At 30.1% G+C, this 22,029-nt stretch overlaps 3 protein-coding genes and 1 non-coding gene across 6 annotated transcripts; 2 read left to right on the top strand and 2 right to left on the bottom strand.

The window, feature by feature from the left end:
• The first annotated feature begins 1,400 nt into the window (after positions 1–1,400).
• On the top strand, positions 1,401–5,065 carry LOC127252803 (putative late blight resistance protein homolog R1B-13). 3 transcript variants are annotated; one of them, XM_051277123.1, is made up of 3 exons: positions 1,401–1,482; positions 1,904–3,800; positions 4,045–5,065. In XM_051277123.1, the coding sequence occupies exons 2-3, from the start codon at positions 1,927–1,929 to the stop codon at positions 4,931–4,933; spliced, it is 2,763 nt and encodes a 920-aa protein (XP_051133080.1). In that variant the 5' UTR covers positions 1,401–1,482; positions 1,904–1,926; the 3' UTR covers positions 4,934–5,065. The 3 variants fall into 3 exon arrangements, with proteins under 3 accessions (XP_051133080.1, XP_051133081.1, XP_051133079.1); XM_051277124.1 differs by having other exon boundaries at positions 1,412–1,482; positions 1,908–3,800; XM_051277122.1 differs by lacking the exon at positions 1,401–1,482 and having other exon boundaries at positions 1,783–3,800.
• A 1,397-nt stretch (positions 5,066–6,462) lies between these two features.
• LOC127252964 (putative late blight resistance protein homolog R1B-17) lies at positions 6,463–9,213 on the bottom strand. The gene has a single exon (XM_051277349.1). The coding sequence runs from the start codon at positions 9,211–9,213 to the stop codon at positions 6,463–6,465; it is 2,751 nt and encodes a 916-aa protein (XP_051133306.1).
• A 1,506-nt stretch (positions 9,214–10,719) lies between these two features.
• LOC127253125 (U1 spliceosomal RNA) lies at positions 10,720–10,880 on the top strand. Its single transcript, XR_007839218.1, has one exon. It is a non-coding gene; the product is annotated as a U1 spliceosomal RNA (small nuclear RNA).
• A 507-nt stretch (positions 10,881–11,387) lies between these two features.
• LOC127253107 (rac-like GTP-binding protein 3) lies at positions 11,388–13,841 on the bottom strand. Its single transcript, XM_051277548.1, has 8 exons — positions 13,463–13,841; positions 12,872–12,959; positions 12,646–12,755; positions 12,333–12,396; positions 12,181–12,245; positions 12,020–12,085; positions 11,855–11,952; positions 11,388–11,716 (listed from the first exon to the last, which is right to left on the bottom strand). Exons 1-8 carry the CDS (start codon positions 13,565–13,567, stop codon positions 11,677–11,679), a joined length of 636 nt encoding a protein of 211 aa, XP_051133505.1. The 5' UTR covers positions 13,568–13,841; the 3' UTR covers positions 11,388–11,676.
• Between the last annotated feature and the right edge of the window lie 8,188 nt (positions 13,842–22,029).

Below are 22,029 nucleotides of genomic sequence, written 5' to 3'. Positions count from 1 at the left end.
ACCCACCGGTAACAAAATCTGCTAAATTGAGGAAGGCAAGGCACGGGCTGTCTACACGGGTTAAACCATCAAACCGGATCAGGAGCTTGTTGCACACAACACAGTAATACAAATGTGATCCAGAGCTTGTTGTGCCTAGTTTGCAGGTATTAGGTTCCGCTGAGAGTTTATCAAGTACATATTTTTAGATAGCGACCGGGGATTCTCACGTCATAAATATATATATATATATATGTATAAGCTTTGGTCTGAATAAGGATCGGATGAACAAAAATCAACAAGTACAAGCTAAATAATGATGATTTGGATTTGAAATTCTAACCAAACACACCCAAGCAACATGTATGAAATAAGATATAGTGAATATGAATTTATTTACTTTTGAGTTTGATTTTTTTATTTCAATAATAGTTTAAATATGATATTATATATATAAAAATTAAGTTTCATAATAAAAAGAAATGAAATCAAATTCAATCAGATTCAGGTTGCTTTCTTTTGTGAATTTTACCACAAATTTTTACAATTTAAATTTTTTTTTTCTCCCAAAAATATCAAATTAAAAAATTAACTTTTTTTTATATATATTATACTACAAATTTGTTTTACATTCAAAATATCACATTAATCTCTATTTATATCACGTTAAACAACTATTTAAAATTAAATATTTTACTATTAAAAATCTAAACCCAAAAATTAAAAGCCATGGACAACAACACCATCAATATCTTAGGTGTGAAGTGCTTTTCTTTCAACCTTGTAAGTATTAATTTGTCAGCATCAAGAATTTTGAAATCAAGGTACAAATTAATTGGAATGGATATCATTTAAGGTGCAAACAGGGCTAATACTCAATTGAATTTTTTATTTATTTGTTCAAATATTTTGATTATGTAATTACGAAATCTTTTACTAAATATATTTACACATTAATTTACTACTTATTTTTATATTAAAATTATGCTAAACAGTTCTTGCAGTCAAACAAACAAACAACCAAAACACTTGCACAAACACAAGAATAAATAAACACAATCTTCACGTCTCAAAGTTCAGCTGCCACAAATAGTTCACCTTGTGTAACTTGTCTTATCAAACCTAATTTGTAGAATATTAGGTTCGATCGAAAATTTAATCAGTACGCACTTTTAGATAGCGGTCGCGGTTTTCATGTCATAAAAAAATAAAATAAAAAATAAAAAATAAACCCAATGAATGACACACCAACCCGTCAATCATGCGAATTAGGCTTTTTCATCAAATTAATTAAATATGGTAAAGTGGAAGTGTAGATAATATATATTATTATTTAGGATATATTATAAAAATATTTAGATAAAAAAGAGACATGTATTTTAAATTTTTAATTGAGCAATAATATCATATGAATATTAATATTCTTCACCAATGCTCTTCTTCTTCGTCTGTTCTTTCGTGAATTCGTAGCTAACGTGTCTCCTACAAACTGCCATTAAAATTGTAAGTTCTATCTCTTCTTTTAGACATTCAAAGATTTTTTTTTTCTTCGATTTTTGTTGATGTTGTTGTTATATGTTAGAAGTACAGAGAATTTAAATTTACAGTATTTGTATATTTTTTTTCCGATAAAATATTTATTGAACTTAACGTTCTAAATAAATACTCATTCGGTTCCTCAAATTTAAGGACATTTTTTTTTTTAAATTACAAAGAAAATATCCCTAAATTTATGGACGGAAGAAATAAATATTAAAAATGATCTTTGATATGATATTTAAAAAAATAATAATAATAAATTAAGGAATCCTCCTCTTTCATCTTCCTTTACTTCTCTTTTGTGAAAGCTTTGAATTACTTTTTCTTACCTTTAATGTGATGTTTTTGTACAATATTACGATCATTAACCATTTTTGCAACTTAGGAAGTTCCTAAATTGAATCGAGCATGGCTGCATATGCCTTTCTGGCTCCTGTGGATACTTTGCTGCATCATCTTCTGAATTCATCTCAAGTTCATCTTCTTCGATCGGATAAAAAACTCCTACAATTTTCCTACAACAAAGTTGTGTCCTTACAAAAGGCTGTCGAAGATTTCGAAACATTGGATGTAAGCGAAAATAGTTGCAAGAAGGCGAAGTTCTTGGATCGACTAATCAAAGAGGCGGTGAGGAGGTTCGAAGACATTCTCGAACCACATTTATCGACTCAATATCTATCGCAAATCGCAAACTCGAATAATCCAAATCATCCGCGAGTTTTCGTGGTAGACCTCAAGGAGGTGAAAGAAGACATTTCATCTTTTACGCGATTTGTGATGGCGATCACGATGGAGTATGTCGAGAACATGAAGTCGGGCGAGAAAGAAATGTCTTCTTCTAGAAGCAAAAATGTAGGCGAAAGCACGATCAAATATTCCGAAGGCGCGCAACTTGATTACTTACAAATGAAGAGCCTTCAAAACTACTCCGTAGATAAAGTGGAAGAAGTCGAGTACGAGGAAGAATGCTGGCGACCAACAAGTAACTATCAAATGGTCGGATTAGTCGATCAATTTGTTGAACTCAAAACTTCGCTCGTAAAGGGCTCCCACGAGATTACAATAATCTCGGGGATGGCTGGTATTGGTAAGACTACTCTGGCTAGACAACTTTTTAACGATCCCTTGATCTCGAGTCACTTCAAGTACCGCGCTTTTGTCTCGATAGGACAAAAGTACGAGTTGAAACAAGTTGTAATAGATATATTGTCTCAAATGGAGGATCATGACATTGAAATGTTGCAATGTATAAAGGAAAGGGAGTTGTTGAAGTATTGGGAAAGAATCTCGAAAACAAAGAGATACCTACTTGTATTGGATGATGTATGGAGCCTTCATTTAAGCTCTTCTTTAAAACTAGTACAAGGAAAAGGTCGAACCCTCGTAACGTCGAGGATCGAAAGCGTTTTCGCCTACTCAAACGATGTCCAAATGCGCTTCCTTAGCGAAGACGAGAGTTGGTTCCTACTTCGCGAGAAAGTTTTTGGAAAGGATTCTTTATGCCCTTCCGAGCTCGTCGAAGTTGGAAAAAAGATAGCGAAGAATTGCGAGGGGCTCCCTTTAGCAATTGTTGCGATTGCGAAACTTTTAAGATCGAAAGGCGAGGAAACCTTAACCTTAGAGTATTGGAACATTGTGTCCGAAGATGATAATCCTCTTTCGATTGGAAACGATGATCAAGATCCGATGATGAACACTTTGTACTCGAGTTACGAACCGTTGATACAAAGCCTAAAAGCGTTCTTTTTGTACATGGGAGTTTTTCCGCGAAGATTTGAGATGGTCGCGTCGAAGCTGTTCAAGCTATGGTTAGGCGAAGGCTTCATCAAGACGAGAATGGTCGACGAAGGCGATTGGGAAGAGATTTGTATGATGTACTTGAATGAGCTGAGGATCAGCAATGTTGTTTTGATCATTGAAGTTTCTTTAGAAGGTAAGATCAAAACTTGCAAGCTGCATTCGGTTTTTTGGCATCTCTGCGTCGGCGAGGCGAGGAAGGAGGATTTTTTTCGAATTGTTCGAGGATATTCGAGCGATTTATTCGCCGAATGGATAAAAGGGCAGCGAAGATTGTGCGTTCAAAACAACACCTTGTTCGGGATTAAAGATTCCTACAATTTGATATCCTCTGTTTCGAGCGCGCGCTCGCTTCTTTGCACCGGCGTGCACCATAACTATCCGGTGCGTATGTGTTTCGAGATGATGTTGCTCCGAGTGCTCGATGCTCTTACTATCCGATTCTACGTGTTCCCCTACGACGTCGTGAAACTAATGTTGTTACGGTACTGTTGATATGCCTTGAATCTAGTTTATCATTTTGTAGATTTTACGGGGCTGAGTCTGTCTGAAGTATTTTATTAATTTATTTGAATAGACTTAGAGATATGCAATCTAGGTTAATTTGTATCAGAAATCGGTATCTACTAACCTCAGTAAACTTGTTCTCTCGTGGTGAACCACTTAAATTTGTGTATTTTTTACGTTTTTGTTTGTTATTCGATCATTAATCCTAATTCGTTACAACAGGTACCTTGCTTTCACTTACACCGGATTGCTACATTCGTCGATATCCCAGCTTTGGAATCTTCGATTCTTAATCATCCGGCGACATTTATGTATTATATCGCCTAAAGCGCCGTTACTTTTGCCGGTGGAGATTTGGCAAATGAAAGAACTCCGTCATCTTGAAGTCACCGGAGGTGTCCTACCGGAGCCTTACGCCGGCGCGATCCTACCAAAGCTAGCGACAATTTTGGACATTAGTGCACAGAGTTTTCGAGCTAAAGTTGTCGACGCCATTCCAAATGTCGACAAGCTAGGAATCGAGATCGACTCATCGGCAGATGATCCTTTTTCCTTCTTCGACAACATTTCTCGACTCGAAAATTTAACGTCCCTTAAATGCAGTGTTATAAATCCGAAGCCGAAGTCGCAGGCCGTCGCGCCCCCTGCTCCGGCTGGGATATTTCCGCCAAAGCTTCGGAAGCTGAGCTTGAGTGGATTTGGATATCCATGGAAGTACATGAGGGAGATTGGTGAATTGGAGTGTCTGGAAGTGCTGAAGCTGAAGAACTATGCCTTCCATGGCGTCGAATGGAAGTCTAATAATTCGGAGTTTCCGAATCTGAGATTCTTGTGCCTTGAAGATCTTGATTTGGTTCGATGGCGATGTAATCGATCCTCGTTCCGGCGAGTGAGGAAATTGGTGATCAGGCATTGCTACAAACTGCAGAAAATTCCAGAGGAGCTTGGGATTGATCCTTCGGAGATGGAAGTGATGGAGCTTGTGGAAGTCAAGCCTTCGGTTGTAGCTTCTGCTAAAAATGTGATTCTGCAACGGAAGAAGAAAAATGTCGAAGGACTGCAACTTTATGTGGATTGTGAGTGGGAAGATGAGCTCCCCCGGCAGCCATGATTTTCTCTGTAAGCAAGCTTGGAGAGTGATGAATGTTGCAGATGATATATAGTTATGTTACTTTAGGGTTGTGTTTTTGTTGTCGCTTATTGATAAGGTAAAAAGTATAATTAAAATTTATTTATTTTTGTTACTTCCTATTAGATATATTTATATATTTTTTGTAAGAAAATGTAGTAATATCTTTTTTACAATAATATATTGAAAATAATGTTAAATGAAAACATACGTAAATGTATAGAAAATTTGAACTGGGATATATTGGAATTAAATCCAACTTTATATTTTAATTGGTTTTATATTTATAAAAATAGAAATAAAAATGAACCGAATAAATCGAACCAAATTAGTTCGGTTTGATTTAGTTTAAAACTGAATAAATAGAATATTTATAAAATAGATAAAAATAAAATTTTTTACTTTTTTAGATAAAAAAAAAAAAATTGAAAAAATAAGAAGGGTGATATATAATTTATATTTATTTTTTATTTAAATTTTTGTTTATTGGCCGAAATAAAAAAAAAAAATTATAATTGAATCGAAACCTAAATTTATAAATATAATTTTGGACCGAATCGATCCAAACCAAAAAAAAAAAATCGTCCATTGATAACTGAAAATATTATTAATATATTTATTATTGTTTATTCTCTCTCCACGTTACAATTTTAGCCTATTTTGGGTTGACTTGAAAATTATAAAAATATTTTATTAAAAAAATAATTGAATTGTAAAAATACTTGTATTAAAATTGAAAACAAATACATCTTCAATGTTGTATAAATAAATACTGATATCATATTTTAAATATAAAATTAATTTTTAATATAATATAAAAAATTAATTTAATTTGATATTTATTTTTAAAAAAAATGATATGAATAAAAAAAGATTTTCAAAACCCAACAAACAAATTAAACACAACCTAGGTTTATTTGTGTTGGTTCTTCTTCTTTTTTTTTTTCAAATAAAATAATTATTTAATATAAAAATAGCATTGAATACAACAATTTTTAAACAATAACAATTGTAAAATACAAATATTTGAACAAATAAATAAAAAAATTCAAATAAACAGTTGCTTCAAAATTTGTCCACATTGGTTTATATGTGGTGTTGTTTTTTTTTTTTAATATGAAATAATCATTTCATATAAAAATAGCGTTAAATATAATAATTTTTAAAAGATAACAATAGTATAATACAAATATTTGAACAAATAAATCAAAAATTTAAATAAATAGTTCCTTCAAAATTTGTCCATACTCTTTTTAGTTGAGCATGTTACATGAGACTTCTAATATAATCTTTTTCACGCTAGTATAATTTATAGGATATTAGCTCGTTCAAAAAATGGTACCTAACTGCCTCTAGATACATATCGATTAAAAAAATCATACACATACATTACATATCACTGTTTATCCTTATTATTATTATTATTATTTTCGATTATATGAGAACTCGCAGCCGATATGCGAAAGTGCGCACATTTACCCTTATTACTATTATATACATATAATCTTGTCTTAGGTAGGCAGATCTTCTTCCCACGAACAATCGACTTCAAGCTGCATTCTTTCGACATTTCCTCTGTTTCGTCGCCGGAGAACTTCCTTAGCGGACATTACAACAGAAGGTTTAACCTCGACTAGCTTGATCGCTTCGACTCGCGAAGAACTAAATCCGAGCTCCTTCGGGATCTCCTCTAGTTTGTAGCAATGGCTGATCATAACATTCACGAGCCGACAAAACGACAAGGGACCGAGTCTCCAATGCACCAAGTCGAGATCTTCGAGACTTAGAAACTTTAGATTCGGATTATCCCAACGATTCGCTTCCCACTCGACGCCTTGGAAGGCGTAGTTTCGTAGCTTGAGAACTTCCAAAAACTTTAACTTGCCAATCTCCTTCATGTACTTCCATGGATATCCAAATCCACTTAAGGTTAGCTTTCTAAGCATCAGAGGAAATATCCCTGCCGGAGAAGGGGGAGCGATAGTTTGCGACTTGGGCTTCGGATTGAGAATGGAGCATTCGAGGGTTGTCAATTTATCGAGTCGAGAAACATGGTTGAAGAAAGCAAATGGATCATCTGTCGATGAGTCGATCTCAATTCCTAAATTTTCGACATTTGGAATGGCATCGACAACTTTTGGTGTAAGACTCCGAGCATTGATGTCCAAAATTGTTGTTAGTTTCGGTAGGATGGCGCCTACGTAAGGCTCGGGTAGAATAGCTCCGGTGATGTGAAGATGCCTAAGTTCTTTCATGTTCCAAATCTCTATCGGCAAATGTAACGGATGTTTAGGCGATATGATGCATAGATGTCGCCGGATGATCAAGAATCGAAGATTCCAAAGCTTGGATATCGATGAATGGAGAATTCCGGTGTAAGTGAATGCAAGATACCTTAATAGGACTAGTTTCACGACGTCGTAGGGGAACACGTAGAAACGGATTGTAAGAGCATCGAGCACTCGGAGCAACATCATGTCGAAACACATAGGCACCGGATAATCATGGCGCGCGCCGGTGCAAAGAAGCGAGCGCGCGTTCGAAAGAGATGATATCGACTCGTACGAATCTCTAATCCCGAACAAGGTGTTGTTTTGAACGCACAATCGTCGTTGGCCTTTTATCCATTCGGCGAATGAATCGCTTGAATATCCTCGAACAATCCGGAAAAGATTTTCCTTCCTCGCTTCGCCGATGCAAAGATGCCAAAACACAGAATGGAGCTTGCAAGTTTTGATCTTACCTTCCAAGGTCGTCTCGACAATCAAAACAACATTTTGCGACACGAGCTCTTCCAAACACGTCGTGAAGAAGATTTGTTCCCAACCATTGTCGATTAATCGTGTTTGGACAAAGCCCTCCGCCTCCCATAGCAAGATTAACTTCGAGGCGACGATCTCATGCTTTCGCGGAAAAACTCCCATGTACAAAAAGAGAGATTTTAAGCATTGGGACAACGGATGATAACTCGAATACAATGTATCGAACATAGGTTTTTGCTCATCCATACCAATCGAAAGAGGATTCTCGTCTTCGGATACCTTGTTCCAATACTCTACCGTCTTCTCGCCTTCGGGTAAGAGTTTGGCGACGCCAATAATAGCTAAAGGGAGCCCTTCGCAATTCTTGGCTATCTTCTTACCAACTTCCACGAGCTTCGAAGGGCACGAAGAATCTTTACCAAAAACTTTCTCGCGAAGTAAGAACCAACTCTCTTCTTCATTAAGGAAACGCGTATAAAAGTTTGTTGTGATTGAACCGTAAACACTTTCCACCCTTGATGTTAAGAGGACTCGACATTTTTCCCCTCCGTATAGGCTTAATTCGACACATAATTGAGTGTCCCACACATCGTCTAGTACGAGTAAATACCTCTTGTCTTCTAGAGTTCTTTGCATATACTCGTACAATTTTTTCTCCGATAAACTTCGCAACATTTCAATGTCATGATTCTCTATTTGAGACAATACATCTATTATCACTTGCTTCGACTCATACTTTTGTCCTATCGAGACAAAAGCGCGATACTTGAAATGATTCAAAATCAATGGATCGTTAAAAAGTTGTTTAACCAGAGTAGTCTTACCAATACCAGCCATGCCAACTACGCTTATAATCGCATACGAGCTTCTTACAACCAAAGACCTTAGTTCAACAAATTTATCGACTAATCCAACCATTTGGTAGTTACTCGTTGATCGCCAAAATTCTTCGTCATACTCAACATCTTCCACTTCCTCGACCTCCTTCCCTGAGTTGTTTTCTTCACGATACTTTTTTCGTAAGTAATCAATGGCCTCTTCGGAATCCTCCACGCTTTCACCGGATTTTCTTGGATAAGACATTTCATTAACATTCAAATTCATGTTTTCAAAATACTCCTCCTTTAACTTCATCAAAATTTCGATAAAAGACACAATCTCTTGCTCCACCTCCCCGAGGTCAAGTATGAATTCTTGCGTGCGATTTTGATCCAACTCTTTGATTTGCTTAAGATATTGAGTCGATAATTGGGGTTCAAGTGCATCTTCAAACTTGTCGACCGTCTCTTTTATACATCTATCCAATGCCTTCGCTCTCTCGCTGCCGTTGGCGCTTACTTTCAATGGATCAAAATCCTCGACAACTTTTTGTAAGGAGACAATTTCATCGTACGCGGATTGTAGGAGGTTTTCGATCGAAGGTTGAAGTTGAATTTGAGAAGAATTTAGAAGATGATGCAGCGACGTGCCTAAAGGAGCCAAAGAAGCATAAGCAGCCATATCTAGGAACATTCGTGAATTGCAGAAGATGAAGCTATGCAATGGATAATTTGCATAAACAATAGATCAAGAATCAGGACAGCACATTATATGTAGAACATATTACATTTTTAATTATGTTTTAATAATAGAGTACTCATAAAATATTTTCAAAATATATATTATATGTCGCAGTCATTGTCTGAATTGCAAGATCGATTAGGAGTAGGTAGTTTAATCACGTTGACAATTAATTGCAAACACAGCACCTATGATGCTGACAAAAATTAGTATTCGATTTTAATTACTATTCTAAATGATTTTTTTATATAAAAATGGAGTATTATTTTTTTCTTTCAAAATATCTTATAAAATATTATTTAAAACTAACATTTAATTCAATATTTCATTTCAAATTAATTTTAAATTATAAGAAAATTCAAATCAATATTTTATTTCAAATTAGTTTCAAATCATAACAAATAAATAATATCTTTCCAAAATTATCTTAATTTGATTTATGCTTGATTGATTTATGCATAATATTTAGTCAATATCTTTTATTTTGAATATATTTTACACTAATAATAGTTTTTATTATATAAAAACCAATATTTTCTACATAATTAAATACTGATCCTATTAAAAATTTATTTTCTTTCTAAATATTAATATTTTGGCTATTAATTTTAGTATCTTTGGGTGTTTTCTTTTATATCAAATTTTACTAAATTTCTATAATTCATCAATTTTTTTTTCTTAAAAAAAAATATTAAATTAAATTTTTTTTATATTTTCTATATCATACTTAAATATTAATTTTATATTCAAACTATCACACAAATATCTATTTATATTACATCATACAATTATTCAAAATTCAAAATTTTTACGATTTCAAAAAAAAAAATCAAATTTTTTACTATTCAAATACCATATTCAAAATCTAACAATAAAATAAAATAAAATGTAACCAAGAAGTCTGCACTTAACCTTATTTTAACACACTGGATATGATGACACGGCTAACACAGTAACACTCCAATAATATGTTAAATATTTTAGACATGAGATAGAGGCCACGTATAGCACTAATTATTGGCATCAATCTATATTTATTTATTTATTTCAATCTATTTGTTTTAGCTAGATTTGTATAAATTAAATAAATAAATAAATAAATTCATGGGACAATAATAAATACGATTCTATTAATAAAATTATATAAAAAGATAAATACATTTTTTAAAAATTAATAAACCAAACATATAAATAAGGTTTTCTTGTTACAGTTTTCAAGCTTTATCAATATTTTTTTTAAAAAAAATTGAATAAAAAAATAAAATATAAATACAATATATTTAAGAAAAATAAACTTCTAATTAAAATATTTTAAGTCAAAATATTAAATGTAACTCCCAAAAATAAAGATAAAAAGTAATGCAAGTGAGTATCCCACATGGGAAAATAAGGGAAATTTTGTATGAAGGTTTTGATATAAATTGGGACGAAATGAAATTATGGTCCATACTTACCTGGATGGGGTTAATGGGTGATCAACTAGGCCCATAGCCTGGGCTCGCACCTACCATTGCACTTGGGCTAGGTGTTGGCCCAAGGTCGGCTCCAGCGGTCGAACCTACATCGTTATTTCTGGCAGTGGGGGCCTGCGTGCGCGCGGCCCCTTCTAATTTAGTTTACATTTTAGTATTATAAAATATAATAATTGAAAAAAACTCAATAAATTAAAATTTTAAAATATTAAATTTAATGGTATGCAAACATAAATAAACAAATATACAATAATATAGTTTAGCAGAAGAAATAAAATACAAATATAAAGATATTTTTAATATAAGTACCATGCATATATTTTATCATAGCATATTTATGATACAATATATCCTATATATATTATATCTCACATATGATATCTTATAATATATCATATATTATGTTATGCAAAAGAAAAATAAAAATATGTTAAATTACTTTTATGTGATATGATGACCCGATTAAATCAATACTGATTCGGGCTACTTGATGATTTGATTGGATCAACACCTAATGTGCGCCCCTTGCTGCTCATTTTGTGTTGATATAAACTTGGATCTAAAGACACTATTTGCTCGATTAACATGCAACAAAAGTCGTTTCATCACCATTGTAACAACAAATTTTTTAACAATGCTATGTAGGAAATAAAACCAGGAGCTACAATTTCAGTAAAACTACGGCTAAGAAAATACTAGGATCGACAAACTCGAAACAATAGGCGCTATAGAACAACTATAGTCTCGCAAAGAACAAACAACCCGACTTCACACAGAACCCCTCATATACACATATATGTATATATATTAGCAATCTACATTCTGTTCAAAGAAAACGAAACTTCAAATTTAGTCGAATTTACGCGAATTGGATGTTAAAACAGAGCTACATAAATTAGGAACATCCTTAATCTGCAACTGTCCAACCATTTCATTCCGGAACTCGCACTGTTCTTCCGCAGAAGAGATTCCTGCAAGTCGCGACGAACTTAAGCGACAGACGAAGTAACAAATTTTGCGCCAAAGATTGTAAATTTAACAAAAAGACAAAAGAAAAAAAAAAGAAAAACAGAGTATGCATTTATGTATGTATGTATGTTTGTACTAACACAAAACATCCTCGGCTGCGCGGTTTCTTCTTCTCCCTCTGCTTCTGCGGCGGCTTGATCACTACCTTAATGGCGGCATCGAACACTGCTTTTACATTCTGCGCGAGAATTTTTTCAGACACATTCTTCCTCAGTGCAATTTTTTAAATATGTAAGAGAGCTTACTAGTTGAGTCTTAGCGCTGCATTCGATGTAATAAGCTGCCCCGATTTGCTTCCGGAGCTCCTCCCCCTAAGAAAACACATACGCTGTCAGCGATGTTTATTGCGCGCATATGTTAGAAGGGAAATATGATTGATAATTTATAGTAAACATCGAAGAATTACCTGGGCTGCGGTTACTGGAATTACGCCGGGATGATCAGCCAAGTAGTGCTTATCTTCGCGAAGATCTGTTCATCATAAAAACATACTATGTCGGAAATGTAATAATTTACGGAAAAAATATCGTTTGTAAAAATTTGCGACACATGGCGCACCTAGTTTGGTCCCGACTAGCACCACAGGGATTCCGGGAGCGAAATGCTGGAGCTCGGGGATCCACTGTCGAATCGGATAAAAATTAATTAGTTTCGTATTATTTTTCTAAATGACGATCTCACTTAAAAATTTAAGTTTAAAGGATACATATGACAAATGAGTGGAGGTGGGATTTCGAATATGAACGTTCCGACTCTGATACTATGTTAAATGACCATTTTAAGTAAAAATTTAAGCTTTTAACATTACTTACAACACAATGTACTTACAAAATGAATCGAGAATGGTTATTTCGATCGATCTTTTAGTTACCTTTTTGAGTATGTTCTCGTAGCTAGCTCGACTGACGAGCGAAAATGCCAAGACAAAGACATCGGCGCCGCGATAGCTCAAGGGGCGTAGTCGGTTGTAATCTTCTTGACCTGATGTGGCATGATCGATTTGGTCGATCCAACGGGTCGAAAATTAGTAAAATATATGCTGTTTTAATTTCTTGAGTGTGTTTTTTTTTTTTTAAAAGGGGTTAAGATAAACTTACCTGCAGTGTCCCAAAGGCCTAAATTGACTGTGGTTCCTTCGACAACCACATTTGCACTGAAGTTATCGAACACTGTTGGTATGTAATCCTAATTCGATCAAACAAGGTTGTACAACAAAATGTCTGAATTAGATTTGGGACATAGTCACACAAAAGTGATGAAATTCAGAACAAGATTAAAGGGAAGATATCCTTTTAATGGAGGGAATTCTTGGAAGGTCCGGGACTGCAGCGCCAGATGGATCCACACCGTTCATTGTGTAGGGTCTACACTATGTTCACAGTGTGGATCTATCTGATCTCTGGAATCCATGGAGCTCCCAATTATCCCATCGGAAAAGGGAGCAAGAAAACACTGCATCTGCTGCAATCCCAAAGCCTTACAAGAATTTCGAACAAAAGAATTTAATTTAATACCCAATTCCAAGAAATTCCCAACCTACAATTAGCTTCTGAGAAACCCTAATTTGAAAAGAATCTTTCCTTCAACCACAAGAATCATCAAAATTCAACCAAACCAACAATCCAACCATCCAATTATCCATACATACACACACATATATATATATATACATATCTATATATACTCACAGTTGGGAATTTATTACTGGTGTAGCAAATCAACATACTTGTCTTCCCAACAGCTCCATCCCCGACAGTGACACACTTGATGAATCTGGAAACGTTTGCCGCCATTGGAGCAGCAAAGGGCAAGAAATTATAAATTAAGAAACCCTCTCCAAGAAAATGAAAATGGAAATGGAAATGGAAATGCAGAAGTAAGAGAAGAAGGGTTATTGTAGTGATCTATCTGTGGGGGAATGAATTAATGAAAAATGGGTAAAGCTGGTGGTGGTTCGATTGGTGCAAAAGCCAGACAGGCTAATCTTTTTGGGAGGAGAGAGAGAGAAAGAGAGAGGGGTAGAGTGAGAAAGTCACATGATAATACTAAACCAAACAACACTCTTCTTATGAGTTATGGCAGTGGGCAGTTACGTTGTTTCCGATCCAACCCCAACTTGGTGTAATCATTATAAAGTCTTACCCTTTTTCTTTTATTGTCCAATATATATATATATATATATATATTAACTTCATTTTGCTCTTCGGCTACGTAATTGGATTTGGACAGCACCTTCATTGAATGCACAACCGAAAAGTGGTAGTATTACATACAAATTATCTGCCTTTGTACTCACACAAATACACACACAAGTTTACCATGACCATTTTGTTTTTATTTTTATTTTTATGATAATATGGCTTTGTTTACGTAAAACAATTTTCAATTTTGTTACTATTCATTTTTACTTTTCAAAAATATTTTATCAAATACTACGTCCTTCTAATTAGAAAGTATACAGTTATTTTTTTTATGTTGATTTTTAATATATCAAAACGTAGTACAAATAAGAGAAATAATATAAATATTTCTATTAGTCTCTTATATAATACAAATACAATGATATTTGTGGAATAAATTATAAAATTTAAATATATTTTTTTAATACTAAGTACAATAACGTAAAAATAACTGTATATTTTCTGAGTGAACGAGAAGAGAGTATATATATATACTTTTTTGATCTTGTGTGTGGGGTTAGGGTTTTATATTTATGTCTATGGATACTTGTTATGTTTTCTCTTCAATTTACAGAAAAAAATAAAAATAAAAATGTAATTGCATAATACCCAGATGTGCCAAATTGCCGTCTTTTTTCTTTATTGTGTTTTGATAATAGTAATTTCATTAAACAATACTTCCTTTGTCCCGGATATTTTGTCCGCTTTACTGTAGACACGAGAGTTCAAGAGAGATATAATTAGTAAATAATTAAAAATTTATTAGTGAAAATATTTATCGTATAATAAAAATAATTATAAATTAAGATTAAGATAATTTATTAGTATAATTAAAATTTAAAAAATTATAAATTAAATTTTATTAAATAAGATTAAAGCGTATAATTCTTTTCCTAAAAATAAAGTGACAAAATAAGTAGGACGGACGAGAAAGATGGACATAAAAAGTGAGATTAAGGGAGTATGATTCTTATAAATTGATTATATTTACAAAACCAAGAGTTGGGATTACTGTATATATATATATGTAATATATAAAGAGGAATGGGATTATGAAAATTTCATTATTATTGTGTTATAAAACTTTTGGATAAATTATATAATATTTCATTGTGTTTAGTAAAAATGGTACAAAATATTTTGTATTTTATTCATTATAAAATCTCATTGTATTAAATTAAAATTTATACAAAACACTATCTTTGTAAAAAACTTGAATGTAAATACAAATATAATTATACAAGTCTATACAAGTAAAAGATGTAAAATATCTTAAATAGTTTTTTTCAATAAATAAATAATAAATAATTGATTAATAGTTTATTTTATAATTTTTTTTGAGACAAACTATTATTTGATTTTTACAAAAACTATAAAAATAAATTATTTATTTTTATACAAAAAATATTTTGTACAAATTTTAATTAAAAATGATTTCACACAATAAATAAAATATAAAATATTTTTACTAAAACAAAGAATTATATAATTATTAATTTTTAATAGGGGTGGGGGGGGGGGGGGGGGGAGGTGGGGTTTGTATTTCACTATCATAATAGAAATCTTATTACAAGAATTCGTTAGAATAAGATTCGATATGTAATTTGTTAAAATTATTTATTAATTTATTAAGAGAATAGGTGAGAAGTAGGGCCAGGTGGGGGTGGGGTGGGGTGGGGTGGGTCAATCATCATGCAATAAATGTACTCAACTACTCGTTGATTCTTTTGACCACCATTACCTATTTCTTCAATTTTATACAGTCGGGTTGGTTCAGAATTGATATATATATATATATATATATACATAGAGAGAGAGAGAAAGAGGTGGCATGATCTTATTCTTGCATATTTTCTCACTCTTAAATCCGTTAATGAAAAGAAACATGAGTATTTGTAATTTTCGGTAAGGAAATGGTCGGGTGAGGAATTTGTTTCAAATTTGTTAGGTTGATTTATATGATTAATTATTTTTAATAATTACATATATAAAGTTATTGAACTATATATATTATTGTGTACTTGTTGACCAATTGTGTAAATTTGGTGAACTATAGATTATTACTCTCCGTCTCATAAAATTAGCATATTTGGATCCGACACATAAATTAAAAAATATTTATTTTTTATTTAAAATGATAAAAATAAAAAAAAGTTCAAGGTATTGTTAAAAATTTAGCTATAAATCTTTTTAAAAAATAAATAAATAATATAATAAAGATAATAATATTTGTTATAAATAATTCCGAGAAAAAATAATTGTTGTAAATATAAGTGAATAAAAAAATAATAGTTAAATATTACTAACTTCGGAAAAATTAGTAGGAGATAAATTTAGAAGATAATTAAAAAATGGTAAAAATAAATCCCACAGACAAACAAAATATATTTTTAACTAATACAAAGTATTGCATCATAGTGTAATATACTTAGACTTTGTTTACATGAAAAATTTGGAAGTAATTACACTATTTATGAATAGTATTATTATCTTTAAATATCACATTAAATATTTCATTTCTTTACTAATTAATTTTGTATTTTATTTTATTTTTTCAAACTCTAAAAACCACTATTGACAAAAAATTATATTTTGGATTACAAGAAATAGAGATTTGTTGAACTTCCTAGGTGATATGATAAATATAAATATTATGGTTCAACATTGGATCTAGATTATTTTAAAATGGCAAGTTTTTACACGTGTTTGGTTTGTGTTTAATGTTTATAACTCATTTTTATATTTTTTTTTAAAAAATAATAAAATATCTTTTATTTGTTTTATCAATACTAAAAAAATCAAATTGTAATTTTTTACTTACTATTAATAACAAATAAAATATCATATCAAGTAAAATATCATAGGATTCAAGTGAATCAATAAAACTTTCAATTTTGTTTTTTCATTTAGCATTGTCACATGAATTAATTAAATCTAACAAAACTAATATAATTTAAGAAGTTTGAAATCTAATAGTTTTAACACTTTTAATTTTACTTTCTCAACAAGTTTTGTTTGACAAAGATTTTAAAGTAAAATTGTAAATATTATCGAGCAAAAATTTCCATATTTTTGTTAAGTTTGAAAATAATGTATATATATGTTGCATAAATCTAAAAGAAATTATTCTGCTTTTGTAGAAGAATGTGTAATATTACAAAATGTAAGATTAAGACTAACATCAAATAATCTTTTTTAAACTTTTTTATGTTTTACCTTTCATATTCCATTCATTATCATAACTTTGACCTCTTATATTATCGATACTAAAATTAAGATATTCAAGTGCATTTTTTAATTCATTAAAAAGTTCAAAATCACTTGTATTGTGACACCTCGGCCCGCAAGCGTGTCGGAATTGTAGATTGATCCCACAAATCAATACGAATCCTTTCGGTGCGTTTCTGTCCTCACTTACGCATATCCTAAAAGATTTTAATTACTATTCAATGTTGGATGACCTGATCACACCGACTCATCAACGGGAGTTAGCCTAGCACCGGCCCAACTACGAGAGTACTATATGTATCTTTTACTTGCAAACAATGTAAAAAATATTCTTCAATTTTAATTTTGCAACTTGACATATCTATACAACGCATAATTAAAGTCATATGAAAAATGTCTAAAAGTCTTGTATAATAAAAAAGTAAAACTTACTTCTTTTCTAAGTTCATTTTCAATTAAAATATTTTTTTATATTATCAAAATTATTCTAAGTTCTAACATCATAAATATCCAAGTAAGAATTAACACTATTATCAATCTCTAATCTTATTTCATTTGGCGTATTATTATTATTATTTAAATTGATAATATTACTATTAACAATATTTTTACTATTTAAAATTTTAGTACATTTAGAATGTGAAAATACATTAATCATTTCATTCGTTCAAACTCGTAGAATTATTTATATTCTTATTTGAAAAATCTAAAGATCCTTTATGTAAATTTATTAATTGTTATTATTATTATTTTTATTATTATTTTCACTTCTTGAAAAATATTTAGTAAATAGTAAAATTTGGGTAAAAATTCTCAAAAGTTTTACAAAATGTATGTTTTTCTACATAAATAAATTAAGTATATATAATACTCCTTTTATGTTTAAGCTATGTCTCGAATCTACAAATACCCAAATGAGTTTCTCTCAAAATATCGAACAAAATAGAGAAATCGCAAAAAAAAAAAAAAATAAAAAAAATAAAAATAGAATATTGTGAAACTCCAAAAACTTAATTAACAAAATAAATCTAAATTGACAACGTTACAATCACCAACAGCTCCATGTGGTACAATATAAATTTCAAGATGGAAGATACATTCTCCGTTGAATTTCTCAACGTAGATATATATAAATTTCGAGAATTTTTATATGAGAGATAATATAAAAAATTACTGCAAAAAAAAGCACAAAGACATCGTGCTACATTTTGTCGTGAGAAAAAGAGAGTTAGAGCTCTTGGTATTATTGTTGATCATTGTATTGACGTTGATAGGTATTGGAAAAAGTTTGTGAATGAAAATGAATTTACTTGGCTTTATAGAGATGATTGATTCAGTAAGAAGATGACGATGATATTCCTTCACCTCCTTGTTCTACTCTACTGGATTATAGAATTTTTGTACGGTATTGATATGATTTTTGTTTGGTATTGATATAGTGTGAATTATTACCTCTGTTATATTTTTATTTTTTTTTTAAAAAATAAGTACTTGGAGCGATTCTCATTAGGTAGTAATAAAGAATCAAAATAAGATTTTAGATTTTTGGTACATTCTAATGTTTTGGTAATAATAAAGAATCAGATCATTGTTTTGGTACATTCCAATGTCATGTTTGATTTTCAAACTTTCTGTCTTTAAAGTAAATTTAGTTTTTATCTCTTAATATTTGTTATTATTGGCGTATTGATCAGTTTATATGTTTTAAGTCTTTTATCTAGATGATTTTAACATTTAAATCTATTATTTGCCAACAAACACTTACTGTTATTTTTGTTGAATATTTAACAATAAAAATAATATAATTTTATCTAAGCATTTAGAATAAACTAGCCATTTTTTTTTATCACTATTTTCCCATTAATTTATTTTCCAAAATAACACGTATGTAAAATATTTAGAGTCTTGTGTACTAAAAAATAAGATCTATTTAATTCAATTATCATTTAATTAGTACAAGCTCGTATCTTATTAAAAAAATTATGTAAAACTCTTTTTTCATTGTTGTTTTTTTCTTGCCAAACAAAATGTGGCACAAAATTCTTATATTTATCTTTGGAGAAAATCTTTGATCCTGTACTTTATAATGAATTCCCTAAATATATACGAATATCTGTTGATATATTTAATTGAAAAAAACTGTGCATTTCGGCTAATGTTGAAAATATTTGTCAATTAGGGAATTTTGTAGCTTTCTTATAGATTGTAAATGGCTTAAGTTGCTGTCCCATTTTGTTATGAAATAGATTTCATGATTCCTATGTTGTAATAATAATAATAATCATCGTAAAGATAAATAAATAATGGTGTTTGTTTGTTTGTTGCACATTATATTTTCTTGTCGATACCCACATGGAATAGATTTATGATTTATCCCAAAGGAATGTTCATATCCCATAATGTTTGTGATGCCAACATTCATTTTTTGGCCTTTTGCTATCTTCATGTGGACCACAAATAGAAGAATGGCAACAACTTGTGCTAATTTGTATTATTGATGTTTCAACATTTTGAATTTAAACTTTTTTTAATGAAATATATATATATATATATATTTTATGTATGGTGTTTTCACAAGGTATAGTCTTCATAAGAAGGTGTACTTCTATTATTTATATTTTGAATGTTTTAGGAAAAATATCTTAACGAAATTGTTTAAGAAATATCTAAAATATATTATTATTCAAAATATTAATATTACAATTAATAGCTATCTATTATTTATAAAAACAACAACATCTATATTAATAAAACATATGCAAAAACATATTTTGAATTTGTATTTGTATTTGTATTTTCTATTTTTCTATTTTTTAATTTTATTTTTATTTTCTATTTTTCTACTTTTTTATTTTCCTTCAAAATCATCACATTCATGGCCATTTTTTTATGTAAAATATTTATATCAATATTATAACTTAATTAAAAAATTTAAATATTAAAAAAAGAAAAGAAAATCATACCTACCTAACAGTCAATTACATAGTATTATTCATAAAAGATTTTTTGTTTTTGCAAGAACATCAAATTACATAAACCATATATTTTTATGTATAGTGCATTAGAAATAGATTTTATATTCACATTATCATATCATTGCTTATTTATATTAAATCAAATAATTATTTCAATTCAATTTAAAATTCAAATCCAAAATTCAAACTCCACGGACAAACAAAGCCTAAGAATCTTTGCTTTAAATCTTTTCAAGTCTTCCTTTACAACTCTCAAACAAAGCTTGATTAATAAATAATGTAAAGAAAGACAAGCTCCATGATTAAAGATTTTTACTTGGATTGACATATGGATCAAGTAAAGGTTAAGCAACATCATTGAAAATGTTCATAATTAATTTGATTATTATTATTATTATTATTACATATATATTTTTAATATGAAAAGAGGGGGGACGATCAAAACATTTTGAAGATAGCAAATGGCTACTTTCAAATATGACTAATAATTTGATATTCGCATTAACAATTAAGATTAAAATTATGAATAACTAAAATTTATATGACTAAATTATGTAACGAATGAATGAGGAAAAAATAAATAAATAATAGAAGTAATATTATATTTATTAAATAATAATAATAAAAAAAAAACATTATGAGAGAGAGGTTTGATTGTTTCCCAAAAGAAGTCACAATTAATTGCGTGATAAAAATACAATAAATATTATGGCATATAGAGGTGTGTTTGCATATGATATAAGTAGGTATCACTAAAAAAAATAATATATTTGTAACGGAATTCCGTCCCTAAAGTTCACGTAGCTAACGTAATTCCATTCCTATTTCCGTCTCTAATGTCATTAGTAACTAAAAAAATAGATCTAGAGACAATAAAATTTTGTTACAAAAATGATTTTTTCTTATAGTGGTGTTGATGTGATATTTTAAATGTAAAATTAATTTTTAATATAATATAAAAAATAAAAAATAAGTTTTTGATTTAATACTTTTAGTAAGATAAAATTTTTTTATGAATAATAGAATTTGGAGATATTTGATAAAAGAGTATAATAATTTTTGTGAATATATATCATATTCTAATTATACAATCACAATAATTTTATAATAAACCAACGTAATTAATTTTATGTGACGAGAGTTTAGATTATGATACGAAAGAGTACAAAAAGAGTCTATACAAACAATAATGTGGTTTTCTTTTTGTTCGGATTATTATTCAAGGATTATTCAATCACATTAATTTTATAATAAATCAGAATAATTATTATAATTATTATTTTTTACGATAATACAAATTCTAGTACTAAAAAAATATAAGAAGAACATATAAATTAATAATACAATGTTTTCTCATTATTCAAACAAGTCCTTTGAGTAAGCAATGGGCCGAAACCTATAAAATAGAACAAATAATCCAAGCCCAACACTTATCGTGGGCCGATAGAATTAGAGGGAAGATAGAGATCATACTTTTTTCAAGGATACATTGTGTGTTTGTCTCGGGTTTTAGATTTTGAGTTGAGATTTGAATAATATAAATTTTGAATTGAAATAGTGGTATGATGTGATATAAATAAGTGTTGATGCGATGTTTTGAATGTAAAATTAATTTTTAGTACAATGAAAAAAAAAAAAAAATATAGATGTTTGATTTGATATTTTTTTAGAGAAAAAAATGAGACGAACAGCGTATTTAAAATCCAATCCCCAAAACAAACACACCCATATTGTATTTTTTTGTGTATCACAAAAAAATATTAAACAAACATAATTTAACTCAAGAATTTAAATTTTATATAAAATTTACAAAATTATTATTATTAAATAAACATATTCTTCTTATTGAGTTATTTCGAATTTATTCCAGAT

The sequence above is a fragment of the Andrographis paniculata genome, unplaced genomic scaffold (assembly GCF_009805555.1).
Source record: "Andrographis paniculata isolate CXL003 unplaced genomic scaffold, ASM980555v1 Contig49END, whole genome shotgun sequence".
Taxonomy (NCBI): domain Eukaryota; kingdom Viridiplantae; phylum Streptophyta; class Magnoliopsida; order Lamiales; family Acanthaceae; genus Andrographis; species Andrographis paniculata.
The sequence above is the reverse complement of the archived record's forward strand: the minus strand, read 5'-3'. Positions and strand labels throughout refer to the sequence as shown.

Excerpts from the sequence above, each read along its gene's own strand:
- LOC127252803 (XM_051277123.1), top strand. The coding sequence starts at position 1,927 with ATGGCTGCATATGCCTTTCTGGCTCCTGTGGATACTTTGCTGCATCAT. Across the intron at positions 3,801-4,044 it reads GTGAAACTAATGTTGTTACG|GTACCTTGCTTTCACTTACA; the intron begins GTACTGTTGATA and ends TCGTTACAACAG.
- LOC127252964 (XM_051277349.1), bottom strand. The coding sequence starts at position 9,213 with ATGGCTGCTTATGCTTCTTTGGCTCCTTTAGGCACGTCGCTGCATCAT.
- LOC127253107 (XM_051277548.1), bottom strand. The coding sequence starts at position 13,567 with ATGGCGGCAAACGTTTCCAGATTCATCAAGTGTGTCACTGTCGGGGAT. Across the intron at positions 12,960-13,462 it reads CCAGTAATAAATTCCCAACT|GATTACATACCAACAGTGTT; the intron begins GTGAGTATATAT and ends TGATCGAATTAG. Across the intron at positions 12,246-12,332 it reads GCTAGTCGGGACCAAACTAG|ATCTTCGCGAAGATAAGCAC; the intron begins GTGCGCCATGTG and ends TATGATGAACAG.